At 41.6% G+C, this 18,677-nt stretch overlaps 1 protein-coding gene across 11 annotated transcripts in view; it reads left to right on the top strand.

Moving 5' to 3' along the window:
• Positions 1–18,677, top strand: part of LOC134220941 (muscleblind-like protein 1) — a 413,633-nt gene that overhangs the window by 307,385 nt on the left and 87,571 nt on the right. For all 11 annotated transcript variants that reach the window (XR_009982128.1, XR_009982129.1, XM_062700086.1 and 8 more), the window contains 2 exons: positions 3,185–3,355; positions 17,894–18,256. Coding sequence is in view for 9 of the 11 variants with exons in the window: in XM_062700081.1 (XP_062556065.1) it covers positions 3,185–3,355; positions 17,894–18,256 (534 nt within the window). In the remaining 2 variants the exon portion in view is untranslated. The remainder of the gene's footprint in view (positions 1–3,184; positions 3,356–17,893; positions 18,257–18,677) is intronic.

Below are 18,677 nucleotides of genomic sequence, written 5' to 3' on the forward strand. Positions count from 1 at the left end.
TCAGTATTACTGAGTCAATAACATAAATTCTTAACGAATAATGTCGGTGCAATAGTACTGAACAACTTTTAATTAAATGTCTATAAATAAGTTATTCCATCTACGGTTACGATCGCATTAACACAGCTTATTCTTATTTTACGGGACAACTCATCTTGCAAAGTTGACACTCGTTAGCACTGAAATACGAAATTAGCCTTACGATGCAATTATTTATTACGCTCATGCTCTCTTGTTTTATCGGGCCAACTTTACCAGGACCCAGAGCACAGCCCAAATAAAACACCTTTATTTGAATTCATTAATTTTTGAGCATGTCATTTTTCACGGCTTTGGAAAAGCCATCTCTCGTTGAGTTTGGCCCGGCAAAGCGAGAACAAAACTTTTTATTACCCCACCAATAAAGTGAACTTGCCCTGCAAAGAGGCACGAGGTGTAAAACCAACCAAACGACACGAGGCGACACCATCAACCAACCAGACGGACGAATGATAAAAAAAAACAGCGGCAGCAACACGAGCCTGTGGCCTGATAAAATTTCGAAAGAAGCAAGTTTTATTTGGAATTCGTGTCACAACAGATAAACTGCATCGTTCCGCATTCCGTCCGACCGAACCGACTGTCGGGCCCGGAAGGACGTGTTGTGTTGGGGAGACGAAATTGCTCGAATAAAACCGTGAAAACACGGGAAGGAAAACCCAAACCTGGAAAAAGGTCCTCCTCCGATCGGTCCAAATGGAGTAATTCAGAAGTAAATGTTCGCTTCTTCCTCCGAGCTCTTCGCTTTTATGTTGAAGGATTAATAGTACCATAAAGAATATAAATATGACAGTTATGAAGGTTTTCTTCTTCAATTTATACCGGATGTGTTTGTTTCCCGTATGGTTTCGATTGCTTCTTCTGGTGTTCCCGCTGGCTTCCTTCGGTGTCTTGATATAACGAGAGACAGGGGAAAAATGGCGAAAAGGAAACCATTGTTTCGAAATTTATTGACGTATCCTGCATTGGGCTATGAAAAGCTTGATGAAACTTTTCTTCATGCCATTGAAATCCAACTATCCTTTTAGGTTTCTTTCGTGGAATTAGTATTCTGGGCTATGCTTCCGACGACTGACTCAATTGCAGCAACCGATAGAATCGAATATGGTCATCAATAAAGCTTTTGTCTGAAATCAATGCTAGCTCTATTAATTGAAGGTTCGTCTCATTTATAAATGATCACAGGGGGTAGGAACCTTTACTGAATTCAAAGTACAACCTTAGAAAAAAATCTATTTTTTTCCTAAAGTAGAACCACGTTTTGATACATATGCAGCTAGTTTTGACGATAGTCCATCTATTCCAACAAATTCAACAGAAGCATTTATTTCAACCAGTCAAAATACATAGCTTTTGCATTTATATTGATTTGCGAAACTTTAGAAGCATCAGAATATTTGAGCAATTAAATTTTCAAACTTTAATTGGATGAACCTAACTCAGTTAATTGAGCAGCATCATTGATTTATTCGACACTCGTTTTCCATAGGTTGAGCACGTCAAAAGCGTGGAGATCCGGATATATTCGAGCACCCAGTGAGCAACTAAGCCGATTTCTTCTGTATCGGCACCAGCTCGACACTGCCGGTAGATCGGAAATGAAAACGAGAGAAGGCATCATCATTAAACTAGAGCCAAACGAATTTGACTTAGTGCTAATAGCTTCAACGAGCTCAGGCCCTGGTCTGTCCAACACATATATCCCCATTGCCTGCCCGAGCGTATGGCAGAAGAAGCCCGGCAAAATCTGATAAGAGATGGGAAAAATAATAAATTCTCCTTCCATCGCATCGACCGAGAGTCCGGATTTGTTGGTCGCTTCGTTGTCGGCTGGCTGGTTAAGGAAAATACTCAGCAACAATTGTACCGGATGCTTTCATAGTAAATACACATATTTTCACCCGAAACCCAATAGCGGAGAATAAGAATACACGACAAGCACATCACTTAGTCCGAACCCAGGCTAAAACTAATCTTGGACAGAGAAGAATCACTTTTATAGGTCCTCAAAAGTACAACACATTACCTAACGAGTTGAAACAAGTCTCGAATAGAAACATATTTAAAGCCAGATTGAAACTGTATCTAAAACATAAAATATGTGAATATCTTTGAACTGATCATTTAACCATGAACTATCCTTAAAGTACTTTTATTATAATTCTTCGTCATATTTCCAACCATATATGTTTACTTTTAGTGTTTATAGGGATCCCTTTAAAGGAATTTAGTTTCCACTGGGTACACCCTGCTTATCTTATTGTTGAAATTGTTCATCACACATACCTAAGCATTTAAATTTATTTTTGTATTTCCATGTTAGTCTTTCTTGTTTAAAAATTAGATGCGTCCATTGCCAGGAAGCTCTCTGTGCGAGTTTCTTGGTGTGGGGGAAGTGGTGGGCCATTAAAAAAAAAAAAAAAAAAAAAAAAAAAAAAAAAAAAAAAGCTCGGAATTGTCACTTATCTTTGGCATAAATCAGAGGACCTTTACCAAAATACAGCGGAACATGAATTCGGCAACTGCGTGAAACATGCTCATACAGACCCTTTATCTGCTGCTCGGAATCTCCTAAACTCATTCTATTGTGGATTGTGGGAGTGTCGTAGCCGTGCGCCGGAATGGGCCGAAAACAGCTAACGGCATCTTAGTCCATAAATCGGACCTTTATTGCCCACCTCACTAGGGCACGATTGCCTGTTGGATTAAGTGCCATTCTGGATTTGGAAATTATCTACAGTATGAGTATGCTTATAGTAGTTCACTTACTACTGTTGGGTGGTCACAGCTCTATGGATTTCAATTTATAAATTTAAAAAAAAACACTACCTACACTACAATAATAACGAAAAAAAAGACTTGCAAGAGCAGCGATGCACGACATGCATGAAACGTACTTTACTTCTTTATCCGTCAAACACGTTTAAACCTCAGCCGAATTACTTTAAGGGATGTACCAAGAATTAAGCTATTTGGATGAAACGTGATTTAGTCATAAAAACCGGTTATGGGAGAGGGGAATGTTGCCCAAGTGGATCTTATCCACACACATTACATAATAGTATTTTTTTTCTCGACAATATCTTATAACATCTGAGAGATAATTCAATTAACGAAATGTTCCTTTCTGATTTCTTCTCCCCAGGGTCGTTGTAATCGTGAAAAACCACCGTGTAAATACTTCCATCCTCCACAACATCTCAAAGATCAACTGCTGATAAACGGAAGAAATCATCTGGCCCTGAAGAACGCCATCATGCAGCAGATGGGTATCTCACCTGGACAGCCAGTGCTGCCCGGCCAAGTGCCAGCAGTGGTAAGTTGCATGCCTAAAAAGTACCCCGTCACCGATAGCAGAGAAAAGAGCTACCCAAATTAGCCAGTTCAGCAAAACCAACAACTCAACCAGTCAGTCTCCAGAATGAGAAGCGATTTTCTTTTTCGTAGAAACATAGCAAACCCTCCTAAAACAATAGCCGCAACAGAAAGAAAAACAGAGTAATTAAGCCCAACGCTCCCCAACCTTCGCCGACGTCGCATTTCGTTTTGTTTTTCCTCCGGCCAGAGGGGATCCGCGCACCCGAGATTTCCATCCAAATCTTTGTTTATTGTTTCCCCTTTAATTGTTGCGCTTTTTGGCTGTGTACTTCTCGGTTGTCTTATGTTTCATTTTATGCCTACCCAAAGTCCCCATCATCAGTTTCATTCTATCGCAATCACGGTTCTTTTTTTGTTTGTTCTTCCATCTTTCCATCATGGCCAAACAGACGAAACACCTTTAGTGAGCATGTACCGGAACAAACATTTTTAATAATATAACATAAAATTGAAGAAAAAAATTAGAATCAATCGACCAATAAGTAATTTTTCGAGTGTTTCGCCTGTTTGCATTTCCATCCTCACGGACAGCCGCGCGCATTTGTTCATTTCCTGCCATCGCCGCCGCGTCGCTGCTGCGCAAACACACATACACACACACATTCACTAAGAACCACTGCAGAAAGCGCAGCCCAGGATCTCACCTTCGAAATTCGACGGTTCCAAGTCGCCAACTTAATTAAGGAAAACTCAAATTAAAGCCACTCGAGGAAACATAATTTCCCAACTGCCCCGCGCGGGCACGCGCGCTGATTGCAACTTTCATCAACCAACCGCTCGGTCGTCAGTGGGGCTCGAACGAAACCATCCAGGCTTGCAGCCAGCAGCCTTACCAAGCAAGCGATAATTGTCTGGTAGACTGTCGAACTCGAAGTTCCGCCGGTGTGGGAAGAGTCCTCCTGGTGTTCCCATTAGTTAGGTAAAAAGTCTCGAGAGGATCTCTCCGCTGCTCGTTCGTTCGGTCGTTTGTTCGGATGGTGTGCACAATTAAAAGTTGATGTCCGTTAAAACGAGCTCTCAACCGCAAGGAAATTCCCTATTTTGTCGAGCGGCGGCCTCTTCCTGCTCGAGAACAATTGAAAACTTTGCCTCGGAACTTGACGCGGTGTTCACCTGTTCAGTTGTTTTGTTCTCTTCAGGGCCGATCTCGATGAGGGGAGCTGTGGGAACAGAAGTGATGGAAGTAGAAGTTTTTACGTCATCATAATTTTAGTTGATGATTTTCGCTACATCCTGTGCTAAGTCCGAAGAAATTAAATTATTTTGGAATTGATTTTTCGATTCACTGCAGATGTCTAATAAATCTTGAGCTGGTAGCCCAATTTTGATTCAAGGGCCTTCCTTAGTCTTACGATAAGATGTGAGACGAGGCATGGAGGTGACTGAATTCGATACTCGGTCCGACCTAGAAGATTTTTGGGTTGGAAATTGGCTCGGCTTTCTTGTGTACTGAAATATCATTATGTTAGCCTCATGATAAACAAATGCAAAAACGGTAACATGCCGATAAAAAAAGACAAAAGTAGAATAATGAAACGGGTGTGGAAGAAAGTTAGAAGATTTTTTTGTTGATATTCCAAAGATTAAGTCACAATACATTCTTATCGTGCAAATTATGGAGAGTTTCCAGTGGTAAATTTCAAAGAATTAATTAAATATTAATTTACTAAAGAATTTTCTGTGGAAATTCCAAAAAAATCCAAAAGTCTGCATTTTTTCTTTAAATAGTGAATTTTGATTTTCTCAACAAGTTTTTCACCTGTCTGGTCTGGAGTCAGAAGAGCTCCGGCGAGAAGAGAGGAGGCCAAGCTTGACACACCTTAGGCTCAACCTTAGTACAAACAATAGACACTAATAAAATCAGAAATTTGGAGACTACTCCTTATTTTTTTTATGATTTTGTGGAAATAATAAAATGCTAAAGAGCATGGACTGGACCGTGGGGAAATATCGCTTTATTAATGGCTCTATATACTACGTTCGTTAACTCTAAGATTGACTACTCAGGAGTTGTTCTCCAGGAGGATTTAGTAATGCCAAGGTAGGTGCAAGCTGGCCTTAGACATTTTCTAAGATTGACTACTCGGGAGTTGTTCTCCAGGAGGATTTAGTAATGCCAAATTAGGTGCAAGCTGGCCTTCAACTGCCTTGTGTATGATTTCATTGGGGCTTTATTATGCTCTTAGTTTGGTTGGACATGACAGATTCATTTGGAAATCGGATCCAGCGTAATTAGACCGCATCTCAAGTGCGCCGCCGCCGACATTTTTGCATCGCCGTTTCAAATTTGCCACGCCGCTGATCTATAATTATCCACGCCGATTCAAATTTGAAGACGTTCACATAATTTTGCGTGGAAATTCCGAAGATTCAGTAGAATATCCAGACAACATTAAAATTCATGAGATTTTTCTTGAAAATATGTACCATACAATTTTCTGTTGAAATTTCGTAAAGCTCCTCGTTAAAATCAAGAAACACTTCGAGTAGAAATTCAGAAGGATCTCCCGTTGAAATCCAAAGAACTCCTAATTAAATAGAATTTTTGAACGGAGAAGAGTGGATTGACAGAAGGCCACTCAGCAGAAAGTTGCTTGGCCAAATATGTCGTTTTACCGAAAATACTATTTGGCCGAAGCCCATGTAGTATTTTTTTTTTTTTTTTTTTTTACAATGGAGAATGCATTTACACACTAACCCAGTACACGTGCATTGTAGTTGCCAAACTACCACACGGAAGTGTACTGGAGTGTCGGACTCGACCATACTGGTAATACCGACTAAACTCCCTTGGGCTCCAACATCGTTTCCCCCAGGAACTACCTCGCAGTACTTCTTCTGGGGGGATGGCAGTACTAAGCGTACTCGCTCATTATCGCTCACACAGGCCTTGTCCTATGCGAGACTGACTTGGGTGCTCGCACACCATTCACTCCATTTGAGTCTTACTTGGATGCTCTCCCGGGCGCTCCGCTGCCATGCCTCGAGGTGTCCATAGCGGTAACTGCCTGGGCCTACAGATATTACGCTACGACACTCCTGCCTCAGCACGAGCAGATCAATCACACCACTGCCGAAGCAGACCACAAGCTACTCTGCCGAAGCAGGGACACTCCCCATGCACCACATGTGCACAACTGTAGGTGTGTGGGTACAACCCACTGCTACCCTGCCGCCGAAGCAGCTTCTCCAAAGACCATTCGCTCCATGTGACCCTTTTTCGGGTGCTCACTCTAACACTCCACTGCCATGCCTCGAGGTGTCGATAGGTACCTCGACTCCTACCTCAGCATGTGCAGTCCATACTCAGACTTCTGCTGCGCTTCGAGGTGACAATAGCGGCGACACGCTATGACACTCCTGCCTCAGCACAACCAGATCACTCACTCCCTGCCGAAGCAGCTCACGCGCTACCCTACCGAAGTAGGGACACTCCCCAACTCGCTCTAACACTCCACTGCCATGCCTCGAGGTGTCGATAGCGGTATGTAGGGACCAATCAACGATACAACGCTACGACACTCCTACCTCAGCATGTGCAGTCCATACTCAGACTTCTGCTGCGCTTCGAGGTGACAATAGCGGTGACGCGCTATGACACTCCTGCCTCAGCACAAACAGATCACTCACTCCCTGCCGAAGCAGCTCACGCGCTACCCTACCGGAGTAGGGACACTCCCCATGCCAATTGGCACTCCCTGGGCTTGTGCTTTTGAAGCGGCACACAGTCGCTTTGATAGAGTCCGCTTACGGGCACTTGTGGTTTTTTGGGAGGGATTTTAGCAGAGCCCACTGCTAAATCCCACCACGCCATAGGCAGTTCTCCCTGACTCGCAGACAGCTGGGGAGGGGTCGTCAAGCCCTTGGACATGGTCCATGCTGTCCCTGCTGTCCCTGCTGCCCCCAAAGCCCATCTAGTCTAAAGCGTGCTAAAGGCATTTGGTCGAAAATGTCATTTGGTCGAACAGTTCCTTTGATTGAAAAAATGGTTGGCCGAATACCTCAATTCACCAAAAATTCCCATTGGCCGAAATGATAGTTTGACAAAAAGGGCCTTTTGGCCGAATAGGTCATTTGGCAGAAAATGCCGTTTGGCCGAAATGGTTGTTTTCCAAAAAATACATTTTTAGGCCAAATGGCTCTTTCTGCTAAAAGACCATTCATATCAAATGGCATTTTCGGCCAAATAATTTATCGTGTTTAACGACTTTTCCGGCATCTTCAGCCAAATGACCTATTAGATCACAACACTCTTACGGTCAAATTACCAGTTCGGCCGAATATCCCTTTTGGCTGTTTGTCGCTTTCGGTCACATGACATTTTTGGTAAAATCATTTTCGGCCTTATAACCGTTTCAGACAAACATTCAATTCGGCCAAATGGATTGAGGCCAGATGACTTTCGGCTTTATGCGTTATTCGGCCAAATGGAATTCGAATAAATGGCTTTTCGCTGTGTGACTTCCGGCCAAACGACGGGAAGGCCAAAATACCGAGAAGTGTTTGGCCGCATTTGTCATTTGGCCGAACAAACCATATGGCCGAAAATATCATTTAGCCGAAATGGACATACTGCCGAAATTTACATACTGGTCATTTGATCGAAAAAGTCGTTTTTCCAAATAGGCCAATTAGACATTTGACCGAAAATACCATTTGCGGAAATGGGGATGCGAGTGGGCGGCGCCATTAGCCAAGGCATCACGGATGAGTTTACCTCGTTATGCATAAGTAAGTACGTTAGGCATAAGGACGATAGGCATAAGGACGATAGGCATAAGGACGATAGGCATAAGGACGATAGGCATAAGTACGTTAAGCATAATGTACGATTGACATAATGGACGTTGAATATAAAATGCACCAAACAATTTTTGGGGAAATGTCAATTTGGGAAGCGAATGCTAATTTCGGGAACATTTTTTTAGAAGAAATAATGTTTTCGAGGAAACGTTATTTACGGATAAATGTCATTTACGGAAAACGTCATTTTGTAAAAATGTTATCTTTAAACAAACGCTATTAGGGTCTCGCCGACATTTCTCACCAACACGAACGTAGGTTCGTGGTTGCAAACAATCCCATTTGATTTTGCCGTGACAGCTGCTCGTGGTTGCAAACAAACCGAGTAAAAGTGTGAGTGAAACGTGCGTGTACGTACACGATCGCTGAAAGCCTAAGTGAAAAGATTTACAGCCCTCGATATGCTTTGGCAAATATCATTTTCGGGGAATCGACACGAAACTTTTTTTTTGGGGAAATGTGATTTTTTGGGAAATGACATTTTCTGGGAAACGCTATTTTCGGGCAAACGCTATTTTCATTTTCGTCATTTTTGGAAAAAATCCATTTTCGAGGAAATGTTATTTTTAGGGAAATGTCATTTTCTAGGAAAGGATTTTTTCGAAGAATTGTTATTCTCGGGGAAATTATCAATTCAATCCCAAAGATTCTCATATGATAGCGGTTCTCAACCTGGGGTACATGTACCACTGGGGGTACCTTTGCTGGCCCCAGGGGGTACTTTGGACAACAATGCGTAATGCCGAACATTGTATTACAATTTTGAAAACAATCAAAGAAAACAAGAAAAAATGCAGACTGAAAGTAATTTTGAAACGTTATACAGCTTTAGTATAAAAACGCTTTTACGCGAATATTTTTACTTGAATTTTAAGTTTTTTCACGCGGTTTTTAATTGTCGATTTTGTAAATCGATTTTCGCTGAAGTCGTTTTTACGCGGTTATTTTTTTCAACATAGATTTTGGGATTAACGTGGTACGCACGCACTTCATGTTTTTATCGGGATCTCAGCAATTTGTTTAACTTCTACCAAGATTCGTACAGCCGAGCTGAGATTTCTGGCAAAGTTGCTGAAAAAAAGCTAATAATTTGCTGAAAACAGCTAACAACGTTTTTTTTTTGCCGGGACATAATTTCTAGTACGTTAGTTTTTCTGAATGATTTACCACCGGCAGTGTGTCGTCGCTTTCCGTCCTTCGAAGAATTGTGAATGTGTTAGTGCAATACCGGGCAAAATCACAGACACTCATTAAAAAAAATATGGATTTATGTAGTGGTTTGTGGTGAATTTTGTGTCCTCCTAAGGTGCCCGCCAGAGCAGACGCGACGTGCGATGCGACGCGTTTCACGCAAAGGAATAACAATTTTTATCAATGAGCTGTCAATTGCTTTGCGCGTCGCGTTGTCACGTCCTGAGACGAGACATGCAAAGACGCTGCTTCTTTTCCCTTTTTTGACACTTGTTCTTCTTTGCAGCACAGTTAACCATCGAGTTTCAACTGTTTCTTTGACTGTTTCACCTATGCCCCGGGTAGACTCTTCTGAGCACAATAAAAGTATATCCAATTCGCGAATTAGTAAATTCGTTTTCATAAGGTAACGGGAACAAAACACTCGTTTATAATTAATTGACAATAAGCTAACCAGATGATTTCGAATACTCGTTAAAGTGAAAAAAATCCTGGAAATCGTGCGCAATATTTTTTTGGGGTTCCAATACTTTCACACAAAAAGCTGCTAGCTGCATCTGACAGTTCGTGACAGCAGTTGACGTTACATTTTTCCTCTTTTCAAGTCTGTCCCAGTTCACGTCTACTCTAGCTTCACCCCAAGGGTGCGGCCAGCGTAGTCGCGAAGTGCAATGCAAAGCAAAACGCTCATACGATTTGACAGCTTCTTATTATTGATTGTTATTCCTTTCCGTGCAGTTTTCGTGCGACGTCGCGTAGACGCGTCTACTCTGGCAGTCAGCTGAGGTGATGTTTTGGTACAGCTCTCCCAGACCGACATGTGGATACAATCAGTGTTGTAAAATGTCATTTGCATTCGTTTCAATAATTTACCCAGAACTTTTTTTCGGGGTTAGCTATCAATTCATGATGTATGACGAACTTGTAGCGCTTAAATGTGTCTACAACTTTGTCTAACAAGACATTGCTGTGAATATGTAATCTGGGGCGTGAGAGGCAAAATGTCATTCAAATGACATTATGTCAAATGACACGTGACATTTTGGAGAGTTTTCATTCTCCAGCCTCAGATGTTACATTTAAAGCAATGCACCTTTGGACAAACATATACCCCTACTCAAGCGTTATGAGTACATGCCAAATTATGAAGCAAATTTAGTTTCTGAAGAAAGTTATGAACAAATTAGTCAAATGACATGCAGATGACATTTTACAAGCCTGGATACAATTGCTTCAACAAAACGTGAAGAAGAGAGGATCGAGGCGAGAGATACTAGAGCAAAAAAACTTAGGGGTATCTCCAGCGATGCAAGAGCCGCAACCACTGTCATATGATATAAAAAAAATGAGAATCTTAATTATGCCTAACGTTCTTTATGCCTATCATAACTTATGCCCATTGGAGTAAATAAGGGGGGGCTAGGGGGGGGGCTTAGCCCTCCCTAGAAAAAAAAATGGCCCCCTAGGATTTGATAAGTTAGTTAGCAGTGATATCAGTTTTCAACATATAGCAAAATGAAAAACCGAAAAAGTTTGAAGACTAAAGAGTTATCTCTCATATTTACTATATCATACTTAATGAAATGAGTGGAAGAAAAATTAGCTTGTTTCTGAGTTCTGAGAAAGATTTCCATCAGCATCTGAGAAGGATTCTCATCAGAATTCGAGCAAAATTCTCACTTTAATCTGTAAAGAATTCTTTTCGGATTTATCAAAGTATTCCAATCGTAATCCATAAGAATTCCTACTGGAGTCTTTCCAGTATTGTTAAGCAATACCCTTGGGAATCTGTGAAAAATACCCTTTAAAATCTATGGAGGATTTGTTTTAGAATGTCTCGTTGATTTGCTCCGGAATATCTCCAGATTCGTTTTAAGATTGGTTTAGGAATTCCTTGACAAATCAGAATCCTTCGTCGATTTGCTTAGTAATCCTTTGAAGATTTAATTCGGAGTCTCTCGACGTTTTGCAAATGAACTGCATTGGGATCTCTAGGCGATAAGGAACCCGGCTGACGATTAGCTTCGGAATCCCGCGAAGAATTGCTTCAGAATCTTTCGACGTTTCGTTTCGGAATACATCGACGGTTTGCTTCAGAATTTCTCATAGATTTTGTTCAGAGTCCCTTAACGATTTTTTTTTTAACCATTCGACGATTTGCTTCGAAATCCTTTGATGATTTGCATCGGAATCCCTCAACGATTTGCTTCAACATCCTTGGAGGATTCCCTTCGGGATCGCTGGAGGATTCTTTTCGAAATAACTGAAGGATTAATTCGGAGTCGCTCGACGATTTGCTTCGAAGTCCTTCGACGGATTGCTTCGGAATCCTTCGATGATATGCGTCTTCATCCCTGGAACATTGCTCATGAAATACCTGGAAGCATCATATTGGAATTCCTGGAGGGTTTTCGACGAGATTCCTGGAATATTCCCCTTCAAATTCCTGAAATATTCCCGTCAAAATTCTTGGAGGGTGAAGGATCCCTGGTACATTCTCGTCGGAATCCTTGAAATTTTTCCGTTGGAATTCCTGAAACATTCCCTCCGAAATCTCTGGTGGATTCCCTTCATGATCCCTGGAGGTTCCCATCGGTATTCTTGAAGGATTCATGTCGAAATATTTAGAGATTCCCGTCGGTGTCCCTGGAACATTCCAGTCAGGATCACTAAAAGATTCTCATCAGAATTCTTGGAAGATTCTCGGCGGAATCCATGGAAAGTTGCACTATTTTTTTTTCATTTGAGATAGATAGAATATTTATGAAGTATGCAAATATATCCACTGCCTGACGCTAGTCGAGCGCAATTAAACATAGACTGTGAGTTGTTGCTCACACGTGCACACTGAATGAGTGTGATGGATCCGCAATTGCCTTAGGTGGTTGGACTGCATTTGTCACATTACCGCTGATAACTTGATGAGATGTTAAAATGTTCGAGAATTTTCAAAAAGAGGGTCAATTTCGAGAAAAAATATAAAGGGGCTATAGCCCCCCCTAGGCATCGGAGGTAGTTACGCCAATGATGCCTAACGTCACCGACCCGTCTTGGAAGCTGGAAAAAATCCCATAGTTTGATCGAGTATGCGAAGTTGTATTGAGTTGGGAACAATCCACTGGTACTAACGATTTATTTATGTTATGTAAATAACAAAAAATGTATTTAGATCTGACCTGGATTCGAACCTAGACTTGTTTCGAGCATCCGCACAGCGCACCCATGCGCTAGCTCCAAGTCCAATTGAGTTACTTATAAAAGTGTGTCATCAGTGTGGAGACACAGGAGAAATCAAATGAGTCGCCTATAAATAATCACCGCTGAACTCGGATATTTGTAGTCATTTCGAATACTCAAGGATAAGAAGGCGTTTGCATGTATTATACAGTTGGCTGGTGGTTGAGAGATGACATTTCTTATATAGTTCTTATGCAGAGATTGTATGATATAGGCACTTGCAGTTCTTGCATACAAGTTTTGGTTTGGTGGAAATTCGATAGCGATAACGATAGGTAAGAGAAAATCGCTATAAGAAAATGTTTCGTCCAGGGTTCGACGACCCTACGTTGTGTTTATTTTTTATTTGGGTGATCCACCGGGCAACGAATAAAGAAATACTTCTGCTTCAGCTTGACTTGATTTTATTGCCTCCGAGAGGCAGCGTGCCTACTCGGAGGTTACTATTGCGAACACTGTACAGAACATGATTTCAGAGTCGCCTTTTATAGGCGACTCTTAGTACGGATACAATACAAATTATAATTTGGGGACGTGCGCAAAAACATTCAAATTTAAATCTTAGACTATCTGCGCGCCATACGATCGCATTGCGAGCAGTGTTGGCACGCAAGATGAAACAATAGACAGAACAGAAAATGAATAAAGCAATGCACGCTGCTCTGTCTGGCGCATTCCTCTTCACACTGCACAGCGACGATGACGACGACACGAACAGAAAGTTATTTTTAAAAACCCAGATTAATCTACCTAGCGGCGATGATGCCTTTCTCGTGCATCGTAAAATGTACTGAAAAAATCACATAGGAAAGGTCAAAAAAGCACTTTAGGTGGATAGATCGCATATTTTCTATCATTTTGCATGTTTTTGCATTAATTACTATGCATTCCCACCATTCTTCAAAATTTTTTTTTTCGATTTTGAAATTTTTTTTCCAAGGGGGGACCCTTGGGAAAAAACAATGATTTTTCAATAATTCCGAAATGCAATGTCCGATCAGGCCAATTTTCAATAGCAAACAATGGGACCGCATTCCCCGTCGAATGCAACTTGTTGCGAGTGAATCGGGTAATGCTAAGTTTCAAAAAGTGTGTCTACAAAATTTGTACACATACACACATACACACACACACATACATACATACACACAAACAGACATCACCTCAATTCGTCGAGCTGAGTCGATTGGTATATAACACTATGGGTCTCCGAGCCTTCTATCAAAAGTTTGGTTTTGGGGTGAAATTATAGCCTTTACGTATACTTAGTATACGAGAAAGGCAAAAATCGGCTGATTTTCAATGTTCCTCCAAACATTGGTTGGGTTTTCTCCAATTTCTGCAACTAATCTGCATTTTCAGCTGTATTCCTTCCATGTTCACGAGGCCTTCCAGTTGTATTTCTCTAACTGCTATTCAAGAGATAGTCTTCAGTCTGGTGGAAATGAAAAGTTACTTGGTAGACTATTTCCGCTTTGACCACTAAGCCTAGAAAATATTCCAACATTTCAGAAAAACTTCGTTGCACATATGTCCGGTACATAAGTCCTTCTGGTACCAGACTCTGCAGAACTGACAGAGGACGTACAGAGCTGCTGAATAAAGTGAATAAAGAACTAGTCATAATGCATGAAATAATATTGACCAGATGATTTTCATCCTAAAGGGTTATTCGGCAAAGTGGCATTTGGCCAAATAACTTTCGGCGAAACGACCAACGAAAATGGCATCTAGCTGAAAATGTTATTTGGCCAAAGAAATCCGTTTGACAGGAAGGGGCCTTACACGCAAAAAAATTTTCAACGATTGCAACAACTATTTTGACTGTTACACCAAACAACGTGGACATTGTTGTTTCAATCTTCAAAGTTGTTGTTTCAACGCTGATTTACTGCTTCATTCAATTGAACATTATTGCTATTTCAATCCTGTTTCGACAACCATTTCATAATACGGAAGAACAGTAAAAACTGATGAACATAAGTCATCCTGTCTTCATGAAGGAAGCATGAAGCAGAGGCAGGGCCGGATTTAGCAGGACGGGGGCCCCAAAATATACCAAAAAGTTTGATTTTGGTACATAAGTTTTGTGGGAGCCCGGGGCCACGTCCCCTCCTTCCCCCGCTAAATCCGGCCTTGAACAGAGGTAAGGTGGATGACTCTCACGACAAAAGGCTTTTCCATATAAATGCTCTAGCCCATGCGCGAGCATTTCTTCTAAGCAGGACATTACAAATTGATGCTTATACAGTGGATCGATTCCAAACGACATTATTTAATGTTCAATTGCTTGGAGACACTCTACTGGGTGATGCATCTCAATATTACAATAGAATAAGGGCTTGGCCACTTCAAACATACTTCTCGTAAATGTCTCATGCCTGCCACCCACGTTTTCAAACGTGTAGTCAACCAGGCTAGATGGTTCCCGGTTAGTATTGTGGTTTCTGTAATTGTTTCCAAGGCAACCGGTATGGTGTCACAATTGAATTTGGGTGACCTGATCTGATCTCATTGGATTTTTGAAGTTGATGTCCAAATTTAGGTTTCTTCCTTCATTTGTCACGAATTTTCCAAATCATAACAAATCGCAGCAAATTTTTTAACACTGCGCGAGGTGAGCTTCTTAAAAATTTTGCTGTGAAAACAATAAAAAACGGCCATTAGATGCACAGCAGAAAAATAGGCAGACCGTCCAGATAGAATCAAAAACATATTTAAAAGCACTTAGTATTTAAGTACATAAAAATGTCATACTTATTTTGAGATACACAATTCTTCTTTCCCCAGCTCAGCAAAAATCGCTTAGTTGCCTGCTCAGTAGGATCAAACACAGAGGTTTCGATTAGGTAACTTCACCCAATCTAGCAAAGGTTAAATAATCGAAATGCTTTTACTGTTATCTTTGCATTCAATATTCCCGAATTTCTAAGATCCCGAAGAAAAAATAAGTGTACAAATCCATTTCGACGTGCTCGAAAATATTTCGATATTTTTTTTATTTGTGACGAAAAATTGTTTTGAAGTCAAAAATATGGCTTCAAATAAAAAATTAAAAAGTGCCCAAGAAGACTTCTTGAACAAGTTTCATTCATGCTAGAGCATTCACATGAACGTGGCCAATAGGAAAATGGATAAACTAGCACTAAATGAAAGCGATACCTCAGAAATAGAATAAAGATACAGAGTAGAAAGCTATCAATGGTAACCAACTAATTTATTAGAAATGGCGCATGTGAAGACTTGGCCGTCTAAAGTAACTTCAATTAATCATGCAGTTCATAAATTTGGTGTGTCCCCCACTCTGTTCCTGGATATCGCAAATCGTTCTGTCTCAAATTTGGTTCTTTCCCATTCAGCACCCATTTTGGCGTTTGTCGTGATTGTAATAATGACTGGCGTAGTTAACTTCGAATAAGTTCGTCTGCTGCACTTTACTGGCAGTCCCACTCCCAAGAAGCCGCTCACTGCTGATGGCTGTTGACTAAATTGTCACCGTCAACTTTCATTTCAGTTAACGAAATTAACTTTTTCTTTTTCGCCCACTTTCATCCACTTCACACTTCCAAATCGTGCGCACTCCCAGCCCCAAAGAGGGTTCATACGCTGGATGCAGCAACCAACGTCACCGTCGCAATTTCTGCCGCTGCTGCCATACCTTTGCAGGAGAAAATCCACAATAGCAACAACAACAGCAACAACGGAGAAAAGTGTTCCTGTGTAGTGTGCGCGGTGAGCGGTGACACGGCGAGAAAAGAAGAGTTTGCATAACAACAGCCTGGTTCAGCTTTTTTCCTCGTTTCGGGAACGAAAGCCAACCTGCCTTGTCAGAGGCCTGCGGGCGAAGCAGCAAAACCACGACGAAGTCTGTGTAACAACAGGAAAAGTTGAGGACGCCTGAAGGACTGTTGAATGTTTCGAGAGGTGTGTTTTTACTCCAGCTTTTCGAGGTGAGAAAAGTGTTCTGTTATTATTTAGCATGAATTGCATTTCCTCCCCTTCCGCGTCCGTCAGTGGGTGGGTGGACGGAACGGGAGCGGGAGCGCTATGGAGCGGAAAATCCCGGCCCGGCTTCGCCTTGATAAGCCAGCAGAGCTTGCGTGCTTGAGCCTTTAGTAGAATCGAGAAAGATAACGCCATCACAGACATACACACAACAAACGCCCCGTAGAAGCATCCGCCTGAGTCAGCTCAGCAGCCATCATCAGAGCGCAGCGGCTCTGTGAGTAAACCCAATGCAATGACGCCGTCAGGAAGCAGGTGCCGTGCTGTAGTAAATTATGCTATTATTGTAGCTTTTCCTTTCTTGTGGAGGCGCGGGACGACGATGGTGTGCGGGAAGTGCGAGAAAAACCGTTTGGGATAAGAGCTGTTGTGCGAATATTGTTATAACGATTTTAATTGAAGACGTTGCAACGTTGGTTGAGGTTGATTTTTCCCCTGTCGAGAGGGAGCTCTCGTGCAATAATGGGTGGCACTTGAAGGTTAATAGGAGAACTTGCAGTTCATTAGTTTCCCTTTGGTTAGAGGAAAGGAATAGCGGTTCACTCGAGTCATGCTTAAGAATTCCCCTTTGACAAGAGGTCGGCTTTTGAATGAAAGTGCTTTTGAGGCTGATGCTGGAATGCTCGCTTGAGAACATCGAATCATTTATATACTTTTTTGCTCTAATTATCCTGAATACTGAGAGTTCAGAAAATTATGTTGCTTTTATCCGACCGGTAAAGAGTTTGCATCACGCCAAAGGTTTAAGGACAACTTCACTAACTGTTGGAATGCATACTCAATGTGTGTAATTTATCAAAAAAAACGAGGTGCTTTAGTTCACAACACATTAATGTCTGGTGAAGTTGTCCTAACTAGGCTTTACGGTGATTACAATCTACTCCATTCCACCAGAAAACAACCTTTGTCGGTTCAATTCAATTTGTAGGTATACCCTGCTTGTTTACAAAACTTTAGTTACAACCGCTTGTTTAGCGAAGCCACTTGAGTTGATTACTCCATCTCTTTACCCTAACGAAAATAAAGCAGAACTCTATATATTAAGCAAATAAATATCGATCATACATATCCCTTTCCCCCGACAAATAGCTGTTATTACTCCTCGCTTGAAATCAACAAAAGCAACGATTGTTAAAAGCTCTCTGCCTTCCTTCTACTTTCTCATGCTCCACGAAACACACTGATATCGTTGTAAAAACAAACAAAATCATTCTCCCGCGAATGGATCCCTATGGTACAGAACGGCGCCACAGCGACGGCAGTTGCGACCGCGGGAGTACCTCCGGGAGCAGCGGCCGCGGCACTCGGATTTACGATCTCCTGGGCAGGTCACCCCCATCCGCCCTACACGACGTACGTCCTGAGTCACACCAATGGCAACGGTTGCGTCCCGGCCGCAGCCATAATGAACGGCACCAGCATCCCGAGTCCGACCAACATCAGCACGAATAATAGCAGCAGTTGTAGTAACAGCAACATCATCAATAACAACAGCCATCACACCAGCAACACCACCTGCAACACCTCTGCCACCACCCCCAATCATAATAACAACAACCACATCAGTACCAATAACAACATCAGCCAAGGTGGCGTCTGCAAAGTAATTGCCCGAAGAGTATCTCTTTTACTAAACTTTTACTATGAAGCTTCCTTATATATCTCTCTCTAGTAACTGGTTTTTGTAAGTGTTGCTCTGTTTTGCTGCCTGCGGTTTGGTTTTTGATTTTTGCTCAACATTTTCTTTTTCGGAAATTGGTATAGCGCCTCGTTGGTAATTCGCTGTTGCACTGCTTCAAATATTGAATGACTACGTATGGGTAAAATGAAAATAGAAACAAAGGTCTTTACTCTGACCAGAAGTAGATTATTTAGTCATTAACAGATGCAAAGTCAGGGTTTATTGTGTGCATTCAACAAACTACGCCCCTAATACTTAATGAAGTGACATTAAAATAATGAACAAATCCTTAGGGGTGGAATCCAAAGGTCCCCCACAGTAAATAAAGGCACTGGGTAGAACT

This window comes from Armigeres subalbatus, chromosome 3, assembly GCF_024139115.2.
Source record: "Armigeres subalbatus isolate Guangzhou_Male chromosome 3, GZ_Asu_2, whole genome shotgun sequence".
In the NCBI taxonomy this organism is placed as follows: domain Eukaryota; kingdom Metazoa; phylum Arthropoda; class Insecta; order Diptera; family Culicidae; genus Armigeres; species Armigeres subalbatus.